The following is a 25,315-nucleotide window of genomic DNA, read 5'->3' as shown; positions in this document are numbered from 1 at the left end:
TCCTGCCATAAAGATTCTTGCACCTTATGAAAGAAGTTTAGAAATTGATCTTGGTGTGTAGGTATCATGATACCAGAGCAACCTTATGAAGATTTCCTTCTTTTCAAATGTGGCCAGTGTGCATAAAGGTGAAGATAGCTGTATGACAGGACATCGTTATGAAAGTATCTCATGTTTAATATCAGTCTTTCTTTACAATCTTAAAAAATGCTGATAACCTTTCACAAGTCTTATGAGAAGCAGTCATCCTAAGCAGGTTCACTGTGTACATTTTACAGTGGCTTTTTTATTGAGAACAGATGTTAATGAATACTAATATGTTTTAAGACACAATAACACACCAGACAAATTATTCAAAAAACATCTTCCATTGGAGAACTGGATTTTCTAGAGGCATTTCACATTGAAAAAAATCTTTCTGTTCTAGTTAACGATACTAATTCCAATCCATCTTTGCCTTTAAAGAAATTATGTTTTAGTTCTGGTTTCATCAACAGATGGCACCACTAGCTTATTTTCTGTCCAGGCTTTCTTATCTTATCTGATCATTATATCCTATTTTGTTCATTTGCACTTTTGCTGTTGAGGATGGTGTTTCGGTAAAACCATCGAAACTAGCCCCGTAAAAATTTGAAAATATAATGCTGATTTTTGTTGTTTGACTTCTGAATTAGTACTAATATGTTTTGTTGATATGTTTAGTGCTTGAATGAGAAGAAACTGGGTCCATAGCTAAAGGAATAAGCATCTTCCATAGAGAGCTACTTAGAATTGGTCTTGTAATAATTGTTGAAGGTACCTCATACAAGTTACGTTTGGGGAGATGAACCAAGCAGATGTATACTATCCCATATTGTGCTGAAATATTTAACAATGTGGATTGCCCATGTTGACTTCGGAAGTTTTTTTCATACACAAGTATTATTGCTTATTCTTTTGGATTCAAGTTTTTGTCATTTATTGAGAATGCTGATTAAAAATATTCTTCATCAGTTTGATCTTGAGATCAAGTTCAGTTCACATTCTCTTCATATTTCCTAAGTTACATTTCTTTTGGGGGAAGATATAATTTCCATGCAAGTTGTCTTCTGTTGAAGTAAATTTTTGGTTATTCCTAAATGAGTGTCAACAGTTAAATTTTCTTTGAACAGGAAATATCAACTGGATTTCAGATGATATCTAAATATTGCATCACCACCAATTCTAGAATAATGTTTCTCGCATATTCTCATCAGTAATTGCTTCTAAATTATTTTCTTGATTAAATTGTCTTCTTTATTTCTTAAATCGTCATGTAGTATATAACTACATTTATATTCAGATTTTTAGATTATGTATTTGATAAACATAGCAATCCAGTTTTGCATGTCAAACACATTTAACTGTATCATCTTTTCATGTTACTTAAATAAATAAAAGACATTAAAGAATCATACTAGTTAAAAACAAAATTCATATTGTCTGGCATAGAAAGACAGGAGATGATCTGTAATATTGGAGCTCTAGTGTGATCTACATACATTTAGGTTATATTTAAATAAGTGTTATTACATAAAATTTATTTAATTTTATATCTGTTCACTAATGCATTTATCTATTTCTGTTAACTTAATTTGTATTTAAGTAACTTGGGGGGAAAAGTGCACATTTTTGTGTTTTAATACATTTCTGTTCGTAATCAGGAAGCTGGAAATGTCGTCGATGCAAAATCATGGCCACTTATCTTGGACACTGATGACATTCCAAAGAAAAAGTTAACAAGCATTTACAGAGCGCCAACTCCGGAAATGATTGCATATTTAGATTTTAGTGTAAGCACAACGGGAATGCTTGCTGGAATAAAGGTAAATCAAAAATTTTGTTCTAAGATTATTTTCAGAGTTATTTGTTTAAATGTGCAAATTTTTATTGTTCCCTTTTGTTTCCCTTTTCTAGATGTCTCATGCTGCCTCAACATCCCTTTGTAGGAGTATGAAACTAGCTTGTGAGTTGTATCCCTCTCGTCATATTGCACTTTGCCTTGATCCTTATTGTGGATTAGGTTTTGCTCTCTGGTGTTTGAATAGGTATATAAAATATTGTTCCTAATATTCTTTTAAATACTTCTGAGAATCTAAGATTTGTATCAAACTAATTTTAACTATGCATTTAAAGTATTTTTAGTTTAGTATTTCTGGTTCATGTATAATGCTATTTTAATGCATACAATTAAATTTTGTTTCTTATAATATTAAGTGTAATTTTCATTTGCCTTAATACTGTACGGTTTTACATCACATTCCTCCGAAGTGCCTCTTTTATGAGTACTGTCATTCATTGTGTATATTCTTAATAATGTAATCAGTGTACATTTATAAATCAGAGTTAGACTTCTTGGTGTTTCCATAGAGATGCTGGTTATCAGTATGACTTTGAGTGTAATTGCCCCCCCCCTCTATCACTTAGTGATAGAAAGCCTTAAAGTGAATATGTAAGTGAAGTGCCAAAACATTCCTCTCAAAAATAAACAGGAAAAAATCAAGGCTAAAATTTCAGGAATTTTTATATTATTCAATTTCCTTTTCTCTCCAAGTCTTCTAACAGCTTCGTGGTAAAAATAAAAAAAAATAAATTACTTTAAATTACTCAATGTCCATTTGAATCGCACACCGGTAGTTTTACTTTTATTAGTAATATAAATTATTTTACTTTTTTAGTGTTGAAGGAAAGTTTATTTATGAAAAGCATTCTTAAGAAGTAATAAAAAATGACATACTACAAAAATTCTGTATTATTATTATTCCGTATTAAGTTTATTATGAATTTATTCCCAAATTATAGCTTAAAATATTCAAAATATGAAATATTTCTGCTTCAGGTTCCTAAAATTATGGCTTGTCACAATTTAAACTTTTGTATATTTAAATTTCAAGTGAAACAGGCTTTATTAATATTCATAAAATTTTCTCCCATGCTCGTTCAGAGCATTTGATGCACACCTATTTTTCACTGTTCTGTATTATGTATTGCTAAATACATTTTAACACCAAAAGAATAACAAAATCTCTTTTATGTAAATCATAAAAAACCTTGATATTATTTACATACTGTGAAAAACAATTGAAGAAAAAGCAAAAATATTTGTGCAAACTTCTAACAGAGTGATGGTAAAAATGACGTGTATGAAACTGGAATGGTAGTCAATATGAAGCGGGTAAGTAGTAGCAAGCACAATTACATTTGCTTCTATTTTGTTTTATGATGTATTTTAAGAGTACAGCTGCATGCAAAAATTGTTGAATAATGAATTTTAAAATTTCTACAGTACATTAATTCAAAAAACTTCAAAAATTATCCAACCATATAGTCATGAAATGTTAAACTGTTAAAAAAAGAAGTGTGAAAAATTATCTAAAATTAGTTGAATGGAGAATAGAATTGATAGTACTGGTGAAAGGAAGTCATCTGTATTGGAATACAAACTGACAAGGATAGAAACATAAATAATATGAATGTTACTTAAAAGTTTAGGTTCGATTTTCTTGCTTATTTTTGAGAGATTTGAACTGTCATATCATGTTAGTTGTCACTTGTAATTGTGCAGTTAGGGAAAAAGTGGTGTGTCTAGGCTCATGTACCCTGGACCTCATTGATATTATCTTGAATATATAATCTTTGGACAAACTTCAGCATTAAAGAAGTGCATTTTCAACTTGTGCTACTATTATATGCAATTTCCATTTAGTTTATTTAAATATGTAATGTTTAAAGAAATGCACTTGGATTTCTTAAATAACCAGTTTATTCTTTCAGTGTGTATTCAGGACATCATACAATACTAATTCCACCATCAGAAGTTGAAATAAATCCTGCTCTGTGGTTGTCTACAATTAGTCAATATAAAGGTAATTTTTTTTTTTTTTTTTTTGCTGGTAAGTTTCCTGCAGTTTCAGTGTCGTGCTTCAGAAATTAAAAAGCAGTGTAGTAAAATTTGTCTTGTTGTTACATTGGTGTATAAAAATTTAAGAAACTCAACATTATATATGATATATGGAAAAAACATTGCATATTTTTATGTTAAAATCTCAATTTCTCATGGACATCATATGTAAAATGCTGTGCTGCAGGTTTTCCTAAAATAAAATTATTTGAGAAACAATGTTTGAACTGAATATAATGAGTGAAAAAATTCACATGGCTATTAATTTAGGCTGCATTGAAGGTACCAGTGAAGTCCTCAGTGGGTGTATTCCAGTGTGTTCTTATAAATGATTGTTGCAAGGTCCAATAAGTGCCTTATAGATGCATGAATATTTCCTCTCCCTAGTAGAGATATATAACTGTTTTTTGGTATAATAGTAGTAGCTTTGGACAACATAGATCGTAATCAGTGACATTTCTAATGCTTAAAATATCCCTGTATATTGATGAGATAGGATTGTATAGAGATGTTTCACCGTGAAGGATCAAAAATCTCTTTTGTAAGCATGACCTCATATATACTAACTATAGGTTATGTTTAACCATTCACGAGATGTACCTCAGTCACCTAACCACTCCCTCAGGACAGTGTGCTAACAGGATGCACCATCTCGGGAGGAGCAAGTATTCATGCTGCTAAGACTAATTTTGGAAAAAAATTTGCATGAATTACATTTGTGATCTAATTGTTTGAGTTTTCAGTAAGTTATGAGAGGAGCTTTCAGATAATTAACAAAATTAATTTTAAAACTTTATTATGTTTCCTTCAAAATTTTATAAAATAATTAGTTTTAGCATAATATAAACACATTAGTAAAAATAAAAATTATTAAAAATCTTTTTCATAAAAAGCTGAGGTGTGTTATTTTTGTCTTAAATAAATATATAAACAGACTGAGATATGTTCATATTAGGATCGCTGTAATTATCATTTTCCAGTTCTGCACAAATATCATCACTCTCGGAAAAAGACTGTCATTCGGATATACTCTTTGGTTAAATACTATTTTCATTTTGTCATTTAGGTGTAAACATATTTCACCAAATGGTACAAAATACCCTTCTTAACACTAGAAAAAATTATCTAAAAGGAATAAATAAAATGGTACATCTACCCCATTATATATATATATAAAAAAAAAAAAATTCAAAGCATCAAGAGCATGTGCATTTGTTCATATCAACTGATGCAGTTAAAGAGCCATTACATTGCTCAACAATGATGAATCTCACTCTGAAACAAAATACTAAAAATAAAAAAAAGATTGCAAGGGAATGAAGGTCAACTACCTCATTTTTGATTAATTTCACTATAATGGACATACTGCTTCATCTAGTGTGGAAAAAAAAGGTAATTAAATATTCTGTTTGAAAAGTCGTATATGGTACACCTGGTGTATGTGGTTCACCCATAAAGTAAATTTAAACAGCAATTCATGTATGACACAGCCGTGAGATAGTTTGCTGGCGTGAGATATTTTGATAGAGGTGGCATGCTCATCGTGAACATTCTACATATCTGTTTTCCTGAATACGGAGTAAACTGTGGGGGAGAGAACATGATCAGTCACCTTCATATGTTTATAAAGACAACTAATTTTCCATACCTTTTGAGTTGAGTGTCCTTGTTTTTATTGTCTAAGAGCACTTTGTTTGGAAGCTAGTTAATCAAATCATCTGTATATAGTTAAAAGTGCTAATGTGCTAGATGAAGTTGAGTAAAAAATGAGTGAAAGTTGGAGGAGAATTGTGTAGTTACATTGCAGTATTTAATGGTATGAGTTTAAAACAAAATTGGAAATTAACATATGCCAATTTTCATCGTGAATTTTCATGTTTTTGTGGGGGGGCACTAACATCATTTAATTCTTCATTCTATAATTTAAAAATTACCTTGCAATGTAACATTTGATGAGCCAAAATGCATGCATGTGTGTAAGTATTAAGTACAATAAGTAAAAATGAAGGAACATCCAGTAAACTATTATTTTTTTGGGGGGTAGGTAGTTAATTCATTGTGTGTATCAGTAACACATAGAAATTATTTTTAGCATTTCCTGTTTCGTAAAAGTAATACTAAAATAATAAATGAAGATAATAATTTGTTCAAGAAGTTTTAAATGTATGTATACTGTAGAAATAATTGGTAATTTTAAAATTACTTAAGTTGTTATTCCATGTGAAATGTCTATTTCAATGCCTGTAATTGTGTGTATTTTGACATAAAATATTCCAGAATGACATAATTTTTTCTGGAATTCATTTCCAGAATTTCCTCTTATTTGTATACCTGCATGATGCATTTCTTACAGCTGTGAAGTGCAGAAATGCACATGTGGATGAAGCATAGCATTTTTAAGGATTTTATTCAGTATATTTTTATAGTCATTAAATGTAATGCGGATAGTTTTTTTAATAATTTCAGTGCTATTAAAAAAAAGACAAGAATCATTTGAATCATCATCAGTGCTTTACATTTAGGTGTTCTGATGTCTGCATTAACACGAATTAAAAAGTGAAGCTTTTGAAAAGTTATGCCTGTATTTATTGGAATTGAAGTTTGGAGCCTTCCTTTTTGTGTTTTGTAGAGTGTGAGATGTGGAATCTGTCAAAGTAAACTGTGCTAAAAATTATCAAAGAATTCTACATAGTATTTCATTGGATTCAGGAATTCATAAAACACATTTAAGGAAACCCTAACTTTTATAAAATAAAATAAAGTGCATTTGTCTTCTTTAGATACTTTTAGTATTATCATCTGCTTGTGTGTTGTTGGAGAAATTCATTGTTTTCAGCACTATTGGAAAATAAAACCTTTCTGATAATTTTAGTATTATAAGCTTTTGATATGTGCAGGTTTTTTAAAAATTATTTTAATTTTACTTTATGTTTTTGCAGTTCGTGATACATTTTGCTCTTATGGAGTCATGGAACTTTGTACTAAGGGGCTAGGATCATCAATAACACAGTTAAAGGTATAATTCGTTATTCTGTTTTATGGTAATTATTTGTTTGATGTTAAAAATAGGACTATTTTAATATTTTTATAATCTTATGCAAAAGTTTTCATTGCAGTAATAAAAATGTAATATTCATTGCATTAATAAAAACATAAAAAGTATTTTTAATACCCATGACTCTTCTATGTGGGAGTAATATGTTCCGAGACTTATCATGGGATTAATTTTAATAATGGGATAATTTGTTCATGGGATAATTTGTTCACAGTAAAATATTACTAGCATTTTAAATAAAATAACAATAAAGCATATTGCACACATTGCAGTACACTAAAAAATCCTCTCTTGTATGTAAAATATTTTGATACATTAACATAATCTGTAAAACATAATTAAAAGATGAAATTCACTTCCGGTACTGAAAACATATGTTATTTTAAACATCCGTTTACTTATGTCCAGTAACACACTGGCAGTATAAGCATTATAAGTATATGAGCATCATAAATCTTACATTTTGGGATGTTATTGTGATATGTACGAAATTGAAAGCTTGTAAAAAATTGCACTGAATTTTATAGACAGGAAATTTTATAGACAAAGTGGTAGCAAATTTAAAATAGAGAACTGTTGATATGGGAATAAAGGAATATGTGAATCCAAACATTCTTTTAGTCACTGATGCGTTACAATTAACTCTTATGGGGAATACGAGTTTTCTGATAGCACAAAATATGAAAAGTCCCCTTATTAATTGCCTTACTATTATCATATTAAAAACTCATTGCAGATTCAAAGTATTTTATTTATAGAAACTACACATTACTTTTTTTATTTCTATCCTCAATATTATATTTTTTGTAAAAATCTCTTTTGAAATGACAGGTTTCAGATACATCATTGCACTTGGAGAATTCTTAAACATTTTCTTTTGCATAATATCACTTTGAAGTTGCATTGATATTTTCAGATATGTTTAGAAATAAGGTTCTATTTTTATTCTAAGATGTAGAGTTAAAAATTTTGAACTTAGCATATTTTTAAGCAAAGTCAAGGTCTCTGGAATTGAAAATGAGTATAAGGTTCATTCAGTACATTTAGGGCATGCAATAGCATTACATATTATGAAATAAAAATCTGAAGCTTTCTTTGCAGTTAAAATTTTAGAAAAATGTACCTAAATTTTGAGGGAAAAAAAAGGAGGGGAAAGGTTGTTCTATCAATACATTTGCTTCTAATTTTTTTAACATTTTGCATCATAATGAAGATGCGATGATGGCCGTGAAGCTTCATGTTTCCTCTTATTTTGTCTTTTAAAGATTCTGATTTTGTGAGTGATTTTATAACTTGTTGCATTGTGACTTATCTCACTTGTCTGACAGTAACATCAGAACATGCCCTCTAAATTGTGGAAAGGACAGCAAGATTGTGCTTGTCCGTTGGCAACAGCCTTGAGCACCATGCCAGTGACAGTATGACTTTGCTCAGTTCCATGCCTAATATTGTTTGAGAGCACCCAGGGGAATGGGTCTGAAGGTCTCCCACGCCTCTTCCCCTACAACCCAATCTCTAAAGAGGACTTTCAGATCGCCTCATATTTAGAGTGTTCCCATGGCACTATACATTTACAAACAGCCATGCCTTCTCTAGGATTGGAACTTGGGCCCTTTGATATGCCAATCGGCATCACTAACCATTATCCGGTTGGGAAGCATAAATCATTGTTTCAACTTTAAAAATTTTTACATCTGCATTAATCTAAGAAATTTTCAGCCTTTCATTTCCAAATATGAGGTCTTCAAAATACCTCCTATGCCCTCCTTTTCAGTTTTCAGTGGTTTGACACCAACAAATATATTTTTAAAAGCTTCGATCCATCCATAGATATGCTGAAGTTGATTCGAATTCAGATCTCGGGAAAATATTTTTATTCCTAACAGGCGTAATTCTGAATATAAATGCTTATGCATAGATAAAGAACTCAAAATAATATTGATAAGTCTCAGTTTAAAGGCTAAATAAAAGGCACTTATTAAAAATTGTCTCTTTAAAAAGGGGATGTGTCATATCTTTAATTTGTGTCTTTTATCTTAATTTACAAGATATCTAGTACTTCAAACCGAAACATGTTATATATTTTTGGAATTAGAAAAGTTAACTATAAAATCAAGATTGAAAAATCAGTTTTTGGGAGCCAAAGTCTTGCTTCCCTTCTGTAATTCACTCACGACATACATGATAACATTACTATCAATATTTTTATGGTCATCAAAGTAGAGTGTGAGCTAAGAAATATAAAATGACTTGGGAATCTACTGTAACTTATGAACATACTACATAAGGCTCAGTAAAGACTATTTCCACTTTCCCTCTGTTGTGTTACATTGGTCTGAAACAAGTATACATTTACATTATAACTCTTGAGAAGCTAAAACTGGGCATGCTTCTGGCTATTCATTTTGTAAAAATTTAGATTGCCCCTAATCTTAAGTGCACCATCTCAAAATTAAAAAGATTGCATACACTTTGGATGCTAGGTCAGTTTTATTTATAAATATTTATTTAATCTTGTAAATATCTTGATAATTATAGAAGATAGCTTCTTATATACATATGATAATATTCACAGACAAATGTAGCTATAAATAAAACACAATTTATTGCTAGTCACTTAATTCCTACAATATATAACCTAGGTTACACATCTTTGTGGGTGTGATATGCATCCCACAGTTTTATATAACTTGATCACATTTTTAGATAATAAAAAAGACAGTAAGCCATGTGACACATACTGGCAGAGCAAGACAAATGTAGGAAGGTATGTGACCATTTAGCAGTAGCAATATGTATTCAGTGAGTTCTTTGTTGAAATTTTGATATGTGATGATATTAAAAGGTATCCACAGTGCATGTTACGTAAGATTGCATGTAGCAGTTTAATTTGGAGGTGGTGCATTAAGATCAGGAGCATATGGCTTTAGTAATTGATTATTGATATTCCTTATGCAAATGTACTGTCCATTGGTTATGTGAATAAGAGATTTGAAAGCTAACAGTTTGATTTGGCCTCTTATCTTGGCATATGGTCTGACTGTATGGAGGTTTTTCCTATGTATAATGGGAATATAAAGCAGTTTCTCTTAAAAATCCCTTTCTTAAGTCAGGTTAGCCCTGGGATGCAGGCTTTGCCATAATCATAGAGTCCAGTTCCCAATGCAGATGAGTTCATTCTGAAGTTTTTCTTAGACCACCTTGATTTTGAATGTTGGGTTGAAGTTCATTTTTGAAAGTAAACCAGTATTCAGCCAAAAATTTCTGACTTTTTTTAATAATTACGTTTGGAAAAGAATTCCAAAACTTACCTTTTTTTTTAAAGTTGTTAAAAGTGATTAGCCCTTAAATATGAGCTAGTTGAAGAATTATGTATGTTTTAAATTTAAGTCATCCTGTGAAAAAGTGAAAAATTCTTCACAATGCACATCTTGAGATGTATTTTAAAAAGTAATTTTAATAATACAGATATGTGACGTTTTATAATACATACACTGTATCAAAATTTCTTACTTTTTTAATAATTACATATTGAAAAAGAATTCCCAAACTTACTTTTCTTAAAAGTTGTTGAAGGTGATTAGCCCTTAAATATGAACTTGTTGAAGAATTATTTATGTTTTAAATTTAAGTCTTCCTGTGAGAAATTCATTAGAATGCACATTTTGAGTTATTTCAAAAAGTAATTTTAATGATACAGATATGTGACATTTTATAATGCGTATATTGTATCAAAATGCCAGGGATTTTGAAGAATAGATTAGAAGAAAGTCTGGTTATTATTTTGCAACATTGTTACTTGGTTCTCTTTCTTATTTAATTGAAAATACAAAAATTTAATCTCTACATTCAGAATTATTAAACTATCTAGAAAGAAAATATTAGCCTCTTAACTGCCGCGAAAACGGACAAGATTCACTCCCCAGTGCCACCATTTTTACTCAGGCGTGCGTAGTTATGCGACGTGTTGGGAGAAAATAAGTGCAAGTTTTGCTGTCTAAAAACTTTACTTACACAAAATAAAGAATAAAAGAAAAAATGAAAATACAAAATTTAATGTTTAAAGTAAAAGCATAATAAAAAAGAAGATGTAAGTATAATAAAAATGATGTTTGAATAATAAAAATGATTCCAAAAAATTGAGTTTCGATCAATTTATTTTTAGAGCAGTAAATTGTAATATCGAGTTTCAGTGTTATACCTTGTAAAATTGGTAAACATAAAAAAAACATTTATTTCTTCTGAATTGGTTGGATATCATAAGCAAGTTTTTCGTATCAAATCATACCCAACATCGAACCTTTTTCAGGGAATAGTTGCAATCCTCTTCATCTGATGTAATATCATATTCTGAGGTGTCTGATCTTGAAGATGATGGAAAGTTATTATCTATTTCACTGCCAGACATATTCATAAAAAAAGCACCTACTACTAATAGTAAATGAAAACAGAAGATACGAAATAAAAAAATATGTTTTACTGAGACATAAACACAAGCATAACCGCTCAGTCATTACTTTCACCGTTTCAGAAACATTTCCCTCTTCCAATTCCTGCCCCCCCCTCTTCTCTAAAATAGTATCCTCCTTTGCATTGCATTCAAAAGCTTTGTGAATAATTTTATCGGTAACAGTGCAAAGCAAAGCGCACCGGTTGAGCAAAACTTATATATACGCCCACGGCAGTTAAAGGGTTAAGAAATAATTCGCTTCTAACCATTATTTGCTTATAAATAATATGGTAGTTGAAATGTAATTATGTAACTCTGAAAATTTACCATATATAAGCATATAATTTGCATTGTAGGATTAAATGAATTAGCTTGGATATGCTGGATTTCTTGTCTATAACTGAAGTTTTGATCTATTTTACAGAGTAGTTGAAAAAATGTTTTTTTTGGGGGGGGGGTCAGATTGTAAGGAATATTCAGAAATACATTAACATGAGTTGAAAAAAAATTTTCTGTTCTTCTAATTATTTAATATTACAGTTTAGTGTGCCCTTTATTTATTAAATACAGAATTTAATCATCTTGATTAGTATTTGCGTAGCTACATTATTCTTCTTGTAGCAGCATTACTCAATTTTCAATTATAGGATTCTTTGATATTAAACTTTTATGTATATATTCATGATTATAAAGTAATTTTATATTGTTGCATTCTATGGGTTCGTAGATTTGGAGTGACTGATGAGAACACTTAATGAAGAATGAAAACACAGTTTAATTCATCCGTATTTCACAGGATAGTTCCAAAGATGTGTTACAGTCTTAAAAAAAACTAAGATAAACACTGAAACAATCAGCAACACAGCCATCAGGATATAATGGTGAAAACAGTTTCAAGGCAAAGCACCATAGTACAGCTCCCAACTCAGTTGATCGCTGTCAAGCTAATCTCACAGCACTACTACCAAATTCGATACACTCAAGATACTGTTCATGATAACGTCACGATGCATTGCTACTCTGCATACAGGCAGGGTTTATATAGCTTTCGACCTGCCTTCAAGAACATTCTGGGGCAAACCAGTAAGAAATTGTTCCAGAATGTTCTTGCTTAGTCTATGGCATATTGCCAGTTTTGTCACCAAATGGGCGATTTCATGCCCAGTCTAGTAATCCTGCCTTGCCATTCTTTGGCAACCCTGAACTTGCTTTGTAGGGAAGCTATTATAAAGCAGCCAGGCATTTCGTAACAATATTTTTCATATTAATATAAAATAGCTTCATATCTGAAATAAATTAACATATGCAGTTTTGCTATATAGTGTTTTTCCATTGAATGAATTTTTCATGTTAATTACATGCTAAAACCAATGAAAATTATGGATTTTGCAGTTTTTCTTAATTCATGTCATATTTTTACAGCAGAGAGGGATCAATCTGAGCTGTGTCAGAACATGTGTTGTTGTTGCTGAAGAGAGACCAAGAGTTGGGCTCACAACTTCATTTTCTAAATTGTTTTCTGGTTTAGGATTGTCTCCCAGAGCTGTGAGCACAAGTTTTGGCTGTCGTGTAAATGTTGCAATTTGTCTTCAAGTGAGTGTATTAACTTTTTAACCCTTTAAAGAATTTAATTTTAAAGTGACTTTTTATATGGTGAGCTTTTTATAAACACCAGGTTGAAATGTTATACCGTACAAAGTCCGAAGTCCGGACTCGTCGGGACTTTGGTGATTCCAGATATTAGATCATCAGTTTAAATCTAGTAAGATAGCATGTAGAAATTATAAAATTAAAAATATGAAATCGTGATTTATGAAATAATGAAGTATTTATGATCTAAAAGGTATCAAAATTTGCAACAAATAGCTTAATATATATTTGCTTACCTTATTAAACATTTCTTTCAATGTAAGTTCTAAGTTGCTTCTGTTTTTGTGCTACTTTCTGTATAATTCTGTAGACAGACATAAATTCTTGTTTAGTTGCATTGTTGAAGTCCTGTAAAGATTTTGCCATTCATTAATTTATTGATGATTGAGAAGCATTGTCATCACAATGAAAAACTTCTTTTATATCATCTTCATTTATTACAGCTTCTCCATTTTTCTTTACAAAATCCGTTAATTGGAAAGTTTCACCTTTGTTTTGCGATACCTGAAAACCTTTAAAATTAGCAGCTATCATCATCAATTTTAGCTATCCGTCACTATACCTATTTGGCCATGTATCATGAGCTAGGCGACTCACGACAAGTTGTTCAGCGAGTTGTTGGGGGGGAGGAAACTCATGGCGGGCAATGAACTGGAAGTTGGTCTGTCAGCACTGTCCTTATCTTCAGGGCAAATGTTTTTATTTTATTCGGCTTATAATTCCTTACTAAATGTAGTATTTCATCTCGATGTACTCTGTCTTTGATATGATTTAAATCAAATTCCTCATCATTATAAATATCACGAATACACATCAAATAGTTTTCTGGTTGCAATTTTCTAATTTCGACTATGCGTAATGTATGCTTTATGCATGCGTGCATTGAAAGAAAAGTAAACAAATAAATATTAAGCTTTCTTTTTTTGTAATTTTTGATACCCTTTAGATCATAATTGCTCTTTATTTCATTACGGTTTCATATTTTTAATTTTATAATTTCTGCATGCCATCTTACCAGATTTAAACTGATGATCTATAATCCGGAAAAACCCAATAATCCAGAAACGCCGAAGTCCCAACGAGTCCGAATTAAAGACTTTTGACTGTACTACGTTCAGTTGTACATAGCATTGTTTCCTTTAGAGTACATGTAGCCAAATCTGAATGCATATAACGGTATCAAGTAGTAGGTCTTTGCAATGCAATGCTCTTAACTGACTTTGCATGTGGTTACTGCTGTATGTAACAGATATGATCTTTAGGTTTCTATTGGAAAAGTTTTTAGTCATACCAGTAAAGAAAATTTTAAACAGTAAGGTGTTTTTTTTTTTTTTTTTTCTTTTCTTTCTTTCCAGCATCTTTTGATGATAGTGAAAAGCACCTAAAAATCTATTCAGTTAATTCCACTTGAGCTGTTTCTATCTATATTTTTGATTAATTTGATGAATGATTTTAAAACCATGTCCTCCCAGTCAGGCCGCTCTACTGTTTGTCTATGGCACTCACTTTCGGGGTCCACAAAATTGTAGTAGTGATTGGCAGTAAAATGTTCAAAACTGGTATTTTGCAGTTTATCCGACTTGTACGATTTCCAGCAGTCAGTATAAATAATGCTTCCTTCTGCGATATTTTTTTATGACATTCAATAAAGTCTTCGCCGATTGTTCTGGAACAGCAATTGAGAAGAAACCTTCATTCGATTCTCAGCATAATCTGCCGAAAACACATTATGGCGGAAGAACCTGTCCATCGTTATTCTTTCTTCTACTGAAAAGGCTTTCGTCTACTTCAATACACAAAATTCAATAGATGTCATCTCCCGACACCAAAAATAGATGAATCTAACCATTGTAACAAAGGGGATTTTCAATCCTTCGAACCAATTTTGACTTCTTAATCCTTTCTTCTCATTACAGGTTTCTTTCCTGCGCCACCATTTCGCTACTGAGTTACCACTAAAGCATAATTTCATCTCGTGGATATTCGAACATAATTTTCTATCATGAATGATGCCTGTTTGAAAAAATTCTATTACATACTTTTTCAAATTGGGCAATTCACAAATTGTTAAATCCGTAGTGTTATTAGAAAAGAATTAAAAAAATTAAGCTAGTATTTCAATGGCGACTTGTAAATATAGAACTATAAATTTATGCACTTCGGCACATATGCTAGATTTGGCGCTGTTGCGCATATAATTTTGCTGCAATTTTTTATGGTCCCTAAAACAGAATAGTACCATTTTTTTTTAAGTGGAAAAGGCATTAAAAATTTTTTGAATATTTTGAAATAGCATATCAGAATTTTTTTAGGATACACAGTTTAGGTGAAATTTATCGAGGTAGAGTGTAATTATAATTCCATGCGTAATATTACTAAACACGTAGATTTAAGCTCGTAAATATTTTCAAATTTAGATCAAATTCTGTATTTTTTGTTAGTAGTTTTAGCCAAATTATGCGTATTGGATCATTTGAATTACATTTTTGTGCTTAAATTACAAAAAACGAGCTATTTGCTGTAAACTTTTGATACAAATTGGTTGCATTGTTTCATTAATGATAAAGTCTAAACATGTGGTGTATTACATTTACCTTATGTGTTTGGGAATGAGCACAATTTTATCATTATTTAAGGGGCTGTAATGAAAATGTTATACCATGAAAAGCCCTGTTATTCTAACTTAAGATTGTTAATGTAGTGGCATGTATATTAATTACCATGTACATATATGTATATATATGTGCATATGTATGGTGCCTTAACCTTTTCGTGACGGCGCACCTTTGTTTAAGATGCTCGTGTGGGATGGAAGGGAATCGAAGGCAGTCACTGTACAGAACGGAGGTTTTGCATCGCTAAGCCTAATTTTATAAAAAAAAATCAGGAAAAAAAAAATTTCGCTACTAGCATCGTGATTTTTGGTATCATTTTAGATTATTACTCGAGCTCTTATATATGTTAAAATTAGCACTTAATAACATTTTTTTCTTTATTTTACATGAAAATATACTAAAAAAATGCTTGTAAAATAATTTTCAGAAGCACTATTCAAATTATTCCAAAGTTTTAATTGATAAAATCCATCTATAAAGTTTAAAATTAATAAACTTAATAAAACAACACAATAAAGACAATTTACAGTAAGAAGTAACAAAATTTAAAATGAAGACTGTGGTAAATCTCGAAGTATGGAGAAGTATCACTTTCTAACTCTTAGAAAAAGTGTCACTTTCTAACTGTTTAAAAAATGAATCATCACTCTTATCTGCGTTAATTAAATGGTTCATTGACCATACAAGGGTATTCTTCCTCTGATAAAATAGCGCCTTCCCGGCGTAATAGACTAGACGTGAGGCTTTCCGAAATAAAAAGAGAAGAAACGGAAATATAACTGAAGGCAATGCCAAACGTAACAGTACCTGACATATTAACCCTAAAAGACCCTACACAGTAAAGGAAAAAATAGAATAAAAAAAAAGGAATTGGATATAAATCAGACACGCCAATGTTTTCATTAGCACGCAGCAATTTAAAGAGCTCACTTCTGTTTACGCTTTCCCTTCCCCCCCCCCTCACAAGAGCTGATGAGTAAAATACTAAAGTCAGGCAGAATATATCAAACTCAAGGTCATGAACTAAAACTGTGTTCATTTCAAAAGTAATGGGCATAGGATGCCATCTAGTGGCCTTCAGATACGCATCACCCATCCTCTGAATGCAATCTCTAGCGATGTGTGGATGGGACACCCGGCTGTAAGAGACGTTCTTAGGGAATGTGTATATGGGATGCCCGTCCTGAAAGGGTTCAGGTGACTGGCTATATAGTGTTTGTCTAAAGCGTTATATTTTGTTTATAACTGTGCCACTTTTGAAGAAGTATAAAGCTACTGGATAAAAAATTTCATTTTGCAATTATAAATTTTATTTTGAGAATTAATTTTTTAATCTCATTTGGGCAAGTTTGTACTTTTACTTCATATTGTTTCCAGAAATGTTAATTTTACATACTTTAATGCTTGAAATTCATTGCAGGGTGCATCTAGTCCTGATCCCACTGCAGTTTATGCTGACATGAGAGCTTTGCGCAATGATCGAGTGACTTTGGTTGAGAGGGGAGCTCCACATAGCTTATGTTTGATGGAATCCGGGAAACTATTGCCTGGAGTGAAAGTAGTCATTGCAAATCCAGAAACAAAAGGGCAGTGTGGTGATTCACATCTTGGAGAAGTAATATCTCTCTCAATTTAATTCATTTCCTGTTTTATTTTTGTATTACTTTAATTTCATATCACTTGCATACAGAATTCTTATAAATTTTAATAGTAAAATGAACTTATCAAAAATTTAAGTATATGAACCCTTTGTTGGCCAGGTGTTTAAAATGACTGAATGCTGATCATTTAACCCAAATTTGGGTCAAGGGATTTGGGATCCAACTGATTGATTGAACAGGTTTTTCATGGTTTCTCCTGCGTAATGTGAATACAATTTTTCCCTAAAGGCTTCCTTTCTAAAGCAGAAACCCAGAAGACTACCGTAATTATTTAGTTTAACCTGTAAATAACATTTTATTTTCTGTGGGAAAGTTTGAAAGGAAGTCCCTCCATGCTCATTATGTGCTGTGCCTTTTTTTTTTTTTTTTTTTTTTTTTTTTTTTTTTTTTTTTTGTGTGTGTGTGCAGGTGGGTCTCCAAGTCTCTTAGCCTCATAAACTTAAGCATGTAATCATGATTTATCATGGCTACACATTTTTATATATAGTTGCTGTAAAAGGAGAGAAGGCCTAGGATGAAAATAGTATCATAGTTTGAAATTGTATTGAAAATATACATCATTTTAACAATTAATAATTATATTAGAAATAAACCAAGAAAGCATCAGACCTTTATATAGTTCCATTCATTCCCTCATGTACTTTGCCTCGTTAACCAACCATTTATTCTAGCGAAGTTTGTAAGCTATATTAAAAGAAGGGAATATAAACTGTTGCAGAATATATTGAACAGTTTTGTACTTTAGAATATTAAGTATCTGATGCCCAATGAACTCTAAATTATATTCATTATGAAAAATCAACTTTTTGACATTAGAAATATATGTAGTGAAAGACTTGATTTTGGGGGGCATTCCATTTGTTGCAAGACATTGGTTGTTCATGTTACCAAACAGTTACTCCTATCATATCACAAATCAGAATAATCATTTGGTTGTTATTCATTCTCTCTCTATATATATAGTACAAAGTCCGAGATCCACACTTTGTAGGAACTTCTGCTATTCCGGATTTGGTATTTTTCCGGATCTTAGATCATCAGTTTAAATCTAGTAAGATGGCATGTAGAAATTACAAAATTTTAAATCGTGACTTATGAAATATGAAGCATTAATGATCTAAAGGGTATCAAAATTTACAAAAAAAAACTTAATATTTATTTGTTTACTTTATTAAGCATTTCTTTTAGTGTAAGTAGTTTAAGTTGCTTTGTTTTGTGCTAATGCTTTCTCTTTAATTCTGTAGACAGACATAATTTCTTGTTTAGTTATATTGTTTGAGTCCTGTAATTGCTGTGTCGAGAATTCCAACTAACTTGTCAATCAAAATTTTTTCTTTTTCACTAACCTGCCATTTTCATCACTATCAGTAGTAGTATTTTCTGGATCTAGAACCATACTACAGATTTCACCATCTGTTGATTGATGATTGAGGAGCATTGTGATCACAATAAAAAACTTCATTTATTACCACTCTCCACATTTCTTTATGAAATCTGTTTTGGGGAAAATTTCTTCTTTGGTTTGCAATATCCAAAAACCTTTAAAATTCACAGCTATCATCATAAAATTTAGCTGTCGTTCACTGTACATTTTTGGCTATGTACCATGAGATAAGTGACTAAAGCTAAGTCATGCTGCTAAATTTTATCTTGCTTCTATCATGCACTGAGACAGATGTTATTAGTTTAGTTATTTATTGTAGTTATGAGTATTTCTTGCACATGCTTAAGGCTTATCTGAACCTTGAATAAATAAATTCCCACATATACTTAAGGCTTATTGAGAGCCGGCGGCAGATATCTTACCGCCTGATACAGTCTCTGCGAGTTTTTAATTTTGCTACCAAGTGCCTCCCTTTTATAGTCTTTGTTATTCAATTATTAACATAAAAAAATTGCTTAGGCATCGCTACATGAGTTGTCATGTTGTCATGTGTTGATAAACATGCAGTGATGAAAGCAAAATACAGTACAAAGTCCGAGATTCGGACATCCAATATCTGAAATAATCTAAAATATAGACCTTAAAGCCACCAAAAAAAATTGGGGGGGGTGATTTTTTTAATGCTTTACACATGTGCATTTGATTTTTCCTTTCATAAGAAAATGTTAAGAATCCTGATTCTTAATTTCACTTCAGCACTAAATAAAATACCTCGTTATTGACGACACAATTATTTTAGCAGAAATTTGTGTGATCATTAACTTAGCTCTGTATCCATAGCTGTGTATCTGCTTGGCATACTTCTCAAACTGATATATTCTACCTAGAAATATCACTGATTTTACAACTTTTTATATTTTATATCCTTGATGCCAACCTGGCGAATCATTATTTACTGTATTTTGCTTTCTTCACCGTATGTTTATCAACACATGACAACTTAAGTAATGACGCATGCAGCGATGCCTAAAAAATCTTTCTATATTAGTAACTGAATAACGAAGAGTTTGGAAACCTTTTATGCTGACATTATGCTTTGCGATGGTTACAGTTTTAAGTTAAATGTGGTAAATGTTGATGAGGAAAAATTTAACAAAAATCAATTTTCATATGCTAAAAAATAGATTTTGCTAATGATAGTCATAGGCCAAAAGATTACATTTAGTGCTATTTGAATTAAGAATAACTGATTGTTTTATTCACATAAACCCAGAATCGGCGCCAGAGCTCGTATGCCGCACCGGGTGGCAGAATTTCGGGAGGACAAATTTCTTTGAATTTAAGAGAAGCCGAAAGATTACACTAAATGTAATCTTTTGGCCTATTATTACAGCAGTCCTATGCTAATGGCTCAAGCCAAAATATTTCATGAAGAAATGAACTTAAAAATTGAGTGCACATATCCAACAAATTGATAAACCAAATTTTAAAATCACTGTGGTATTAGTGCAAGTAAAAATTTTAGATGAATAAGCTTCAGCTAATACTGAAGCTGCTGAACTATTTGCAGATGAACTCATTAAAGTCATTAATAGTGAAACGTTATCTCCAGGACAAATTTACAATGCTGATGAAACTGGTCTTTTTTTGGCAATATGTACCATGAAATACCTTGGCAACCTCTACAGAAAAGGCTCCAACTGGTGTCAAAGATTCCAAAGTGAGACTAGAAATTTTAACATGTATGTGCAAATGCTGAAGGAATGCACAAGTGTAATTGTTTCATAATCAGAAAAAATACATGACCTCGAGCATTTAAAGGAGTAAAGATTGTCCCGTTATATATCATGCAAATAAAAGCACAAATGACAGAAGCATTAATGTATGATTGGTTTGAAAATCATTTCATAACCAAGGCTGGGCAAAATTCGAATTCGGTTGGTTTGCCTGATGACACAAAAAGTTTCCTGATTCTAGCTAACTGTTTGGCTCATATTTCACTTAAAAATTTAATGAAAGATAATGTATCCATGTTATTCTTTCCTCGAAACTGTACATCGATCATTCAGCCTATGCATATCAAAATAGTGCACATGCTGAAATGCAGAAATAAAGTATAATTTTTTAAATCCATGTTAAATTTCTTGAATAATAGCAAAACTATTCAAGAATTTTTGAAATATTTTAGCATAAAATATGCTTTGTTGAGAATCACAAGATCATGGGAGGATGTCTTCAGATACTTTAAAAAATGCTTGACATAATTTATGGCCAGCTACTATATTTTATGGTGAGGATGGTGAATATGATAGCCACGAATTTGAAGGCTTTCAGATATCGCAAACAAGTGAAATTTTCCAGTTAATGGACTTTGTAAAGAAATGTGGAGAAGTGGTAATAAATAAAGATGATATAACAGAAGGTTTTCATTGTGGTGACAATCACCTATCAATTAATGGACGGCAAAATATGTAGTATGGGTCCATATTGAGAAAATTACCACTACCAATAGTGAAGAGACAGAGAGGTTACTGAAAACAAACAAATTTTGATTGATAAGTTAGTCGGAATTCTCGACACAGCAACTACAAGACTTGAACAGTGTAACTTTATAACTGAACAAGAAATTATGTCTGTCTGTAGAATTGAAGATGAAGTATTAGCACAGAAAATGAAGCAACTTGAACAATTTACATTCAAAGAAATGTTTAATAAAGTAAACGAGTAAATATATATTAATATAATCATTTTTTGTAAATTTTGATATCATTTAGATCATAAATGCTTCATTATTTTCCTAAATCACAATTTCATATTTTTAATTTTATAATTTCTACATGCTGTCTTACTAGATTTAAACTGATGATCTAATATCTGGAAAAATCACAAATCCAGAATCTCCAAATTCTGGCAAGTCCGGATCTTGGACTTTATATTGTGTAATAAATAATGATTTGCGAGGTTGGCTTTGGATAAAAATATTAGTAGGTGTAAAATTAGTGATGTATCTATGTAGAATGTTTCAGTGTTAGGTGTATGCCAAGCCGATACGTAGCTATGGAGCCAAATTATTGATTGTACAAATTTATGCTAAAATGATTGTTTCTGTAATAACAAGGCATTTTATTTAGTGCCAAAGTGAAAATAAGAGTCGGGATTCTCCACATGTTTTATTATGCTTGGGGGATCATCAAATGTGCAGGCACAAAACATACAAAAGAAAAGTGGTGGCTTTGAATTCCAGAGATTGGACTTTGTACTGTGTACATATATATTTAGGAGTGTGTTATGCATCTGTTTTAATTAATACTCTGAATGTTAAATGTTTCAGAGCTGAAAAATGTGCAGGTTTGTGTTAAAATTGGAGCAAAAACTTGTCATCCAGCCAATCAGTTTGTTGTGTCATGGTAATAAGAAATGTAGAGAGAATGATGCATGAATTTATTATTTTTTCTGTTTCAAGCAGAAAACAGAGTAGTTCTTTAATGCTAGCTAAGTTTTTCTAATGCGTCATTGGTGAATGAGGTTGCAGTGGAGGGTTTTACCTTGAGTGACAAAAGAATATTGTTGCTAATTTACAGAAAACATGATAATTAAAGGTTCTGAAATGTTTTAATTTTGATGATTTAGGGGTGAGGCTAAAAAGGAAAGATAGGCATAGATTTTAAATAAAACTATTCATTTTGAGGACGATCTGACTCCTTTTTGGTGGGGGAGGGAAAAATATTTTAAAAAATTCCGGAAGAGGGACATGTGTTGGAGCAAAAATTAAAAAAAAAAAAAAAGGCATTCAAAATCAATGCCAAATTAAGATTGCTTTTAATGTAATATTAAATTTTGCATTGGCATATTTCTCTTGTAATTTGATTTTAGGGTTACGTTATTTAAACAAATATAAATTTTATGCACTCCAATTTCTATCTAATGAAAAGTTAATTTATTTTGAAGCATTTTCTTTTTTTCAGTAAAGTAAAATTTAGATTTTGTAAGATAATATGAAATAACTATACTTGAATTAACAAAATACCTTCCATTGCCAAGAAATTTTTATGAAGTTTGATTTTGTCATTATACCCTTGAAATGTTTTTGTGTATGATACAGTTCAAAGCATATGTTATTGTGTCCTGTATCACTGCAGTTTTAGCTAAGACTGCTTCTTGTCCCTTTTTTCATAATCTGAGAATATTTACCTGTCCCACCTGTTTCTTTTTTCTGTCAGTACTAGATAACGTTCCATTTTACTGGAACTGTATGTCATGTATGTGAACCCTTTACTTCATGTTATTTGACTTATCTCGTTTTTTAAATTAACAGTGCTCAGTAAGGATAATGGATTAAGATCAAAATCTTTCTTTTAATTTTACAACAAAAGTGTGTGTTGAAATTTTAAATACATAAATTAAGAAGATTGCGTGGTTAATAGGTCGGAAATTGAACCATATTAGTGGATCCTTATAGTGATATAAATGGATGTAAAGAATTCTTTTTTTAATTTTTGGTTACAGATTAGAAAGGCTGTATTTTTCATTCTGTGTGGTTTTTTTTCCTTCTTTTTTTCCAGATTTGGGTACAATCAGCACATAATGCTAGTGGTTATTTTACCATTTATGGTGATGATTCTCTTCATAATGACCATTTTAATGTAAGGTTAATAACAGGTGATTCATCCCAGACTTACGCACGAACGGGCTACCTTGGATTTTTAAGGCGGACAGAGTGTGTTCAAGCAGATGGTGGTAAGTGCATATTTTATAGTAATAATTTTTTGCATTGCAAAAATTCCATAATAAAATTAAATTTAAGAATTCTTTTTAATAATGCTATTTAAATTAGGAGTTTTTAATAATTAAATGAAAATGGTTAGTGATGTAGCAGCATCTAACTGCAGTGCAGATAACTCAATAATATGTCAAGATATGTGCTCTTATTCAGGTACAGTTGGCTTGTGGAATTTATAATTCAGTAACAGATGTTTTTTTAGAAAGTAAAAGAATGAGATATTTGCTATTTTGAAAACTAGGCAAAAAAAATGGATTTTTTTAAAATTAATGCAGCAGTAATCAATTTAGCAGTCTGTCAATAATATTCATATGTATAATGTTATTTCGTATGGTTTTTAAAGAAATAGTTGAAGAATGATCTATTTCTGTATGAGTTAAATTGTTTTTCACCATCTCACTGGGCTAAAAGCTGCTTAAAAAAGTCTTAAGAAGTGGAGTTGTGCATTTTGTATATAATTTACCTTATATTATCGTTACTTTAAAATTTTGTATTTTATAACGTTTAAAGTTGAATTTAAATATGTATACGATTGTTTTGGGGGAAAAAATTAGCATGCGAAAATGAATATTTAGATTTAGTACATATGATCAAAGGTTTATCTGTATCAGTGTGAATAAATATTCAGCAGTGTATTGGTTATATACCAGATGATTCAAGAATAACACAAAAGAAAAAAAAAAAAAAAAAGATATTTCAAAAGAAGCATGATACTGTTTTCATACAGCAAAAAGATGGGAATTTTTATCAAGGAAAGTTTTTATGATCAGAGTACCTACTTTTCACATATAGGTAGGTGATGCTTCAGTTGTGTAAGCAGTTTGTACAGTTGTGCAGCACAGAGTACAATGTACCTCAAATTAAAATGTTCATTGTGATAGCTGTCATTCAGGAAAATGCCCATAAGATATGATATGATACTGCACAGAATTGAAGAGGATTCCAGCTGTGATTTTTAATTTTTATAATATGATAGAGAATAACTTCTTTCAGCATGATTTATAACATCAGCTGACTACTGTGACTTCAAGTAGTTCCATAACCAAAAGTAACAAGGTGTAAGGTTTAGAAATCTTGGTGGACATTAGTGCAGGAAAGAGTGATTGAGGATAAACTCATTGTCTAGTTGTTTATCCTCAATCACTCTTTGCAGCAGTTGTGTGCCTTTACACTTCCATTAAGCAAAAAACTTTACGTTTTCTCTATGTAGGACATTTAACATTCACATTGTTTTCCATCTGTTGCATCATCTCATTTTCATACTCAGGATTTTCCTCAAAATCGGTTGGTCTCAGGTCATGTACATAGATTTGAAACGATACTCCTTGACGATGATCTGTAGTGATCATCACACAGATCCATATGGAGTGTCATTTCGAAAAGATGACTACAGTGCCTTCTGTTGGTGAAAATTTTACTTTTTCTGTCAATTAAATTCCTCATTATTAAAAAAAAATCTCTGTTTCTGTACATGTATATGAAAACTGCATTGTGCTATTGTTTATACTTTCTGGATTATTGAATTTCTATTTTTGGATCATTGATGTATAAAACTGTGCAAAACGTTTTATTGTTCTTACTGCTATGCAATAAATAATAAAACATATATCACATATATTTATCGGAATGTAAACGCTAATAGCATGATTTATAGTTAACTAGGAGTACAGAATGTTCTACAAAATTCAATAATTTATGTTAAATCCGTTTTGCTATAAACTACAACTTTTAGTATCTCTGACATTAAGAGGATTGATTTTACTAAGGGAATTTATTTTCAGATTTATTATATTTTTTTCTA

At 31.0% G+C, this 25,315-nt stretch overlaps 1 protein-coding gene across 4 annotated transcripts in view; it reads left to right on the top strand.

Annotated features, from left to right (window-relative positions):
* The window catches only part of DIP2 (disco-interacting protein 2), a 252,891-nt gene that overhangs the window by 214,259 nt on the left and 13,317 nt on the right, over positions 1-25,315 (top strand). For 3 of the 4 annotated variants that reach the window (XM_035357833.2, XM_035357830.2, XM_035357829.2), the window contains exons 30-36: positions 1,683-1,844; positions 1,936-2,066; positions 3,793-3,884; positions 6,859-6,935; positions 12,847-13,017; positions 17,110-17,304; positions 23,297-23,471. In XM_035357833.2, coding sequence (XP_035213724.1) covers positions 1,683-1,844; positions 1,936-2,066; positions 3,793-3,884; positions 6,859-6,935; positions 12,847-13,017; positions 17,110-17,304; positions 23,297-23,471 — 1,003 coding nt within the window. The remainder of the gene's footprint in view (positions 1-1,682; positions 1,845-1,935; positions 2,067-3,792; positions 3,885-6,858; positions 6,936-12,846; positions 13,018-17,109; positions 17,305-23,296; positions 23,472-25,315) is intronic. The other variant, XM_035357831.2, reaches the window with a different exon arrangement.

Source organism: Stegodyphus dumicola, chromosome X2 (assembly GCF_044657685.1).
Source record: "Stegodyphus dumicola isolate Sdum_Otavi_A_Nest chromosome X2, ASM4465768v1".
NCBI lineage: Eukaryota > Metazoa > Arthropoda > Arachnida > Araneae > Eresidae > Stegodyphus > Stegodyphus dumicola.
This window is presented reverse-complemented; position numbering and strand designations above follow the sequence as displayed.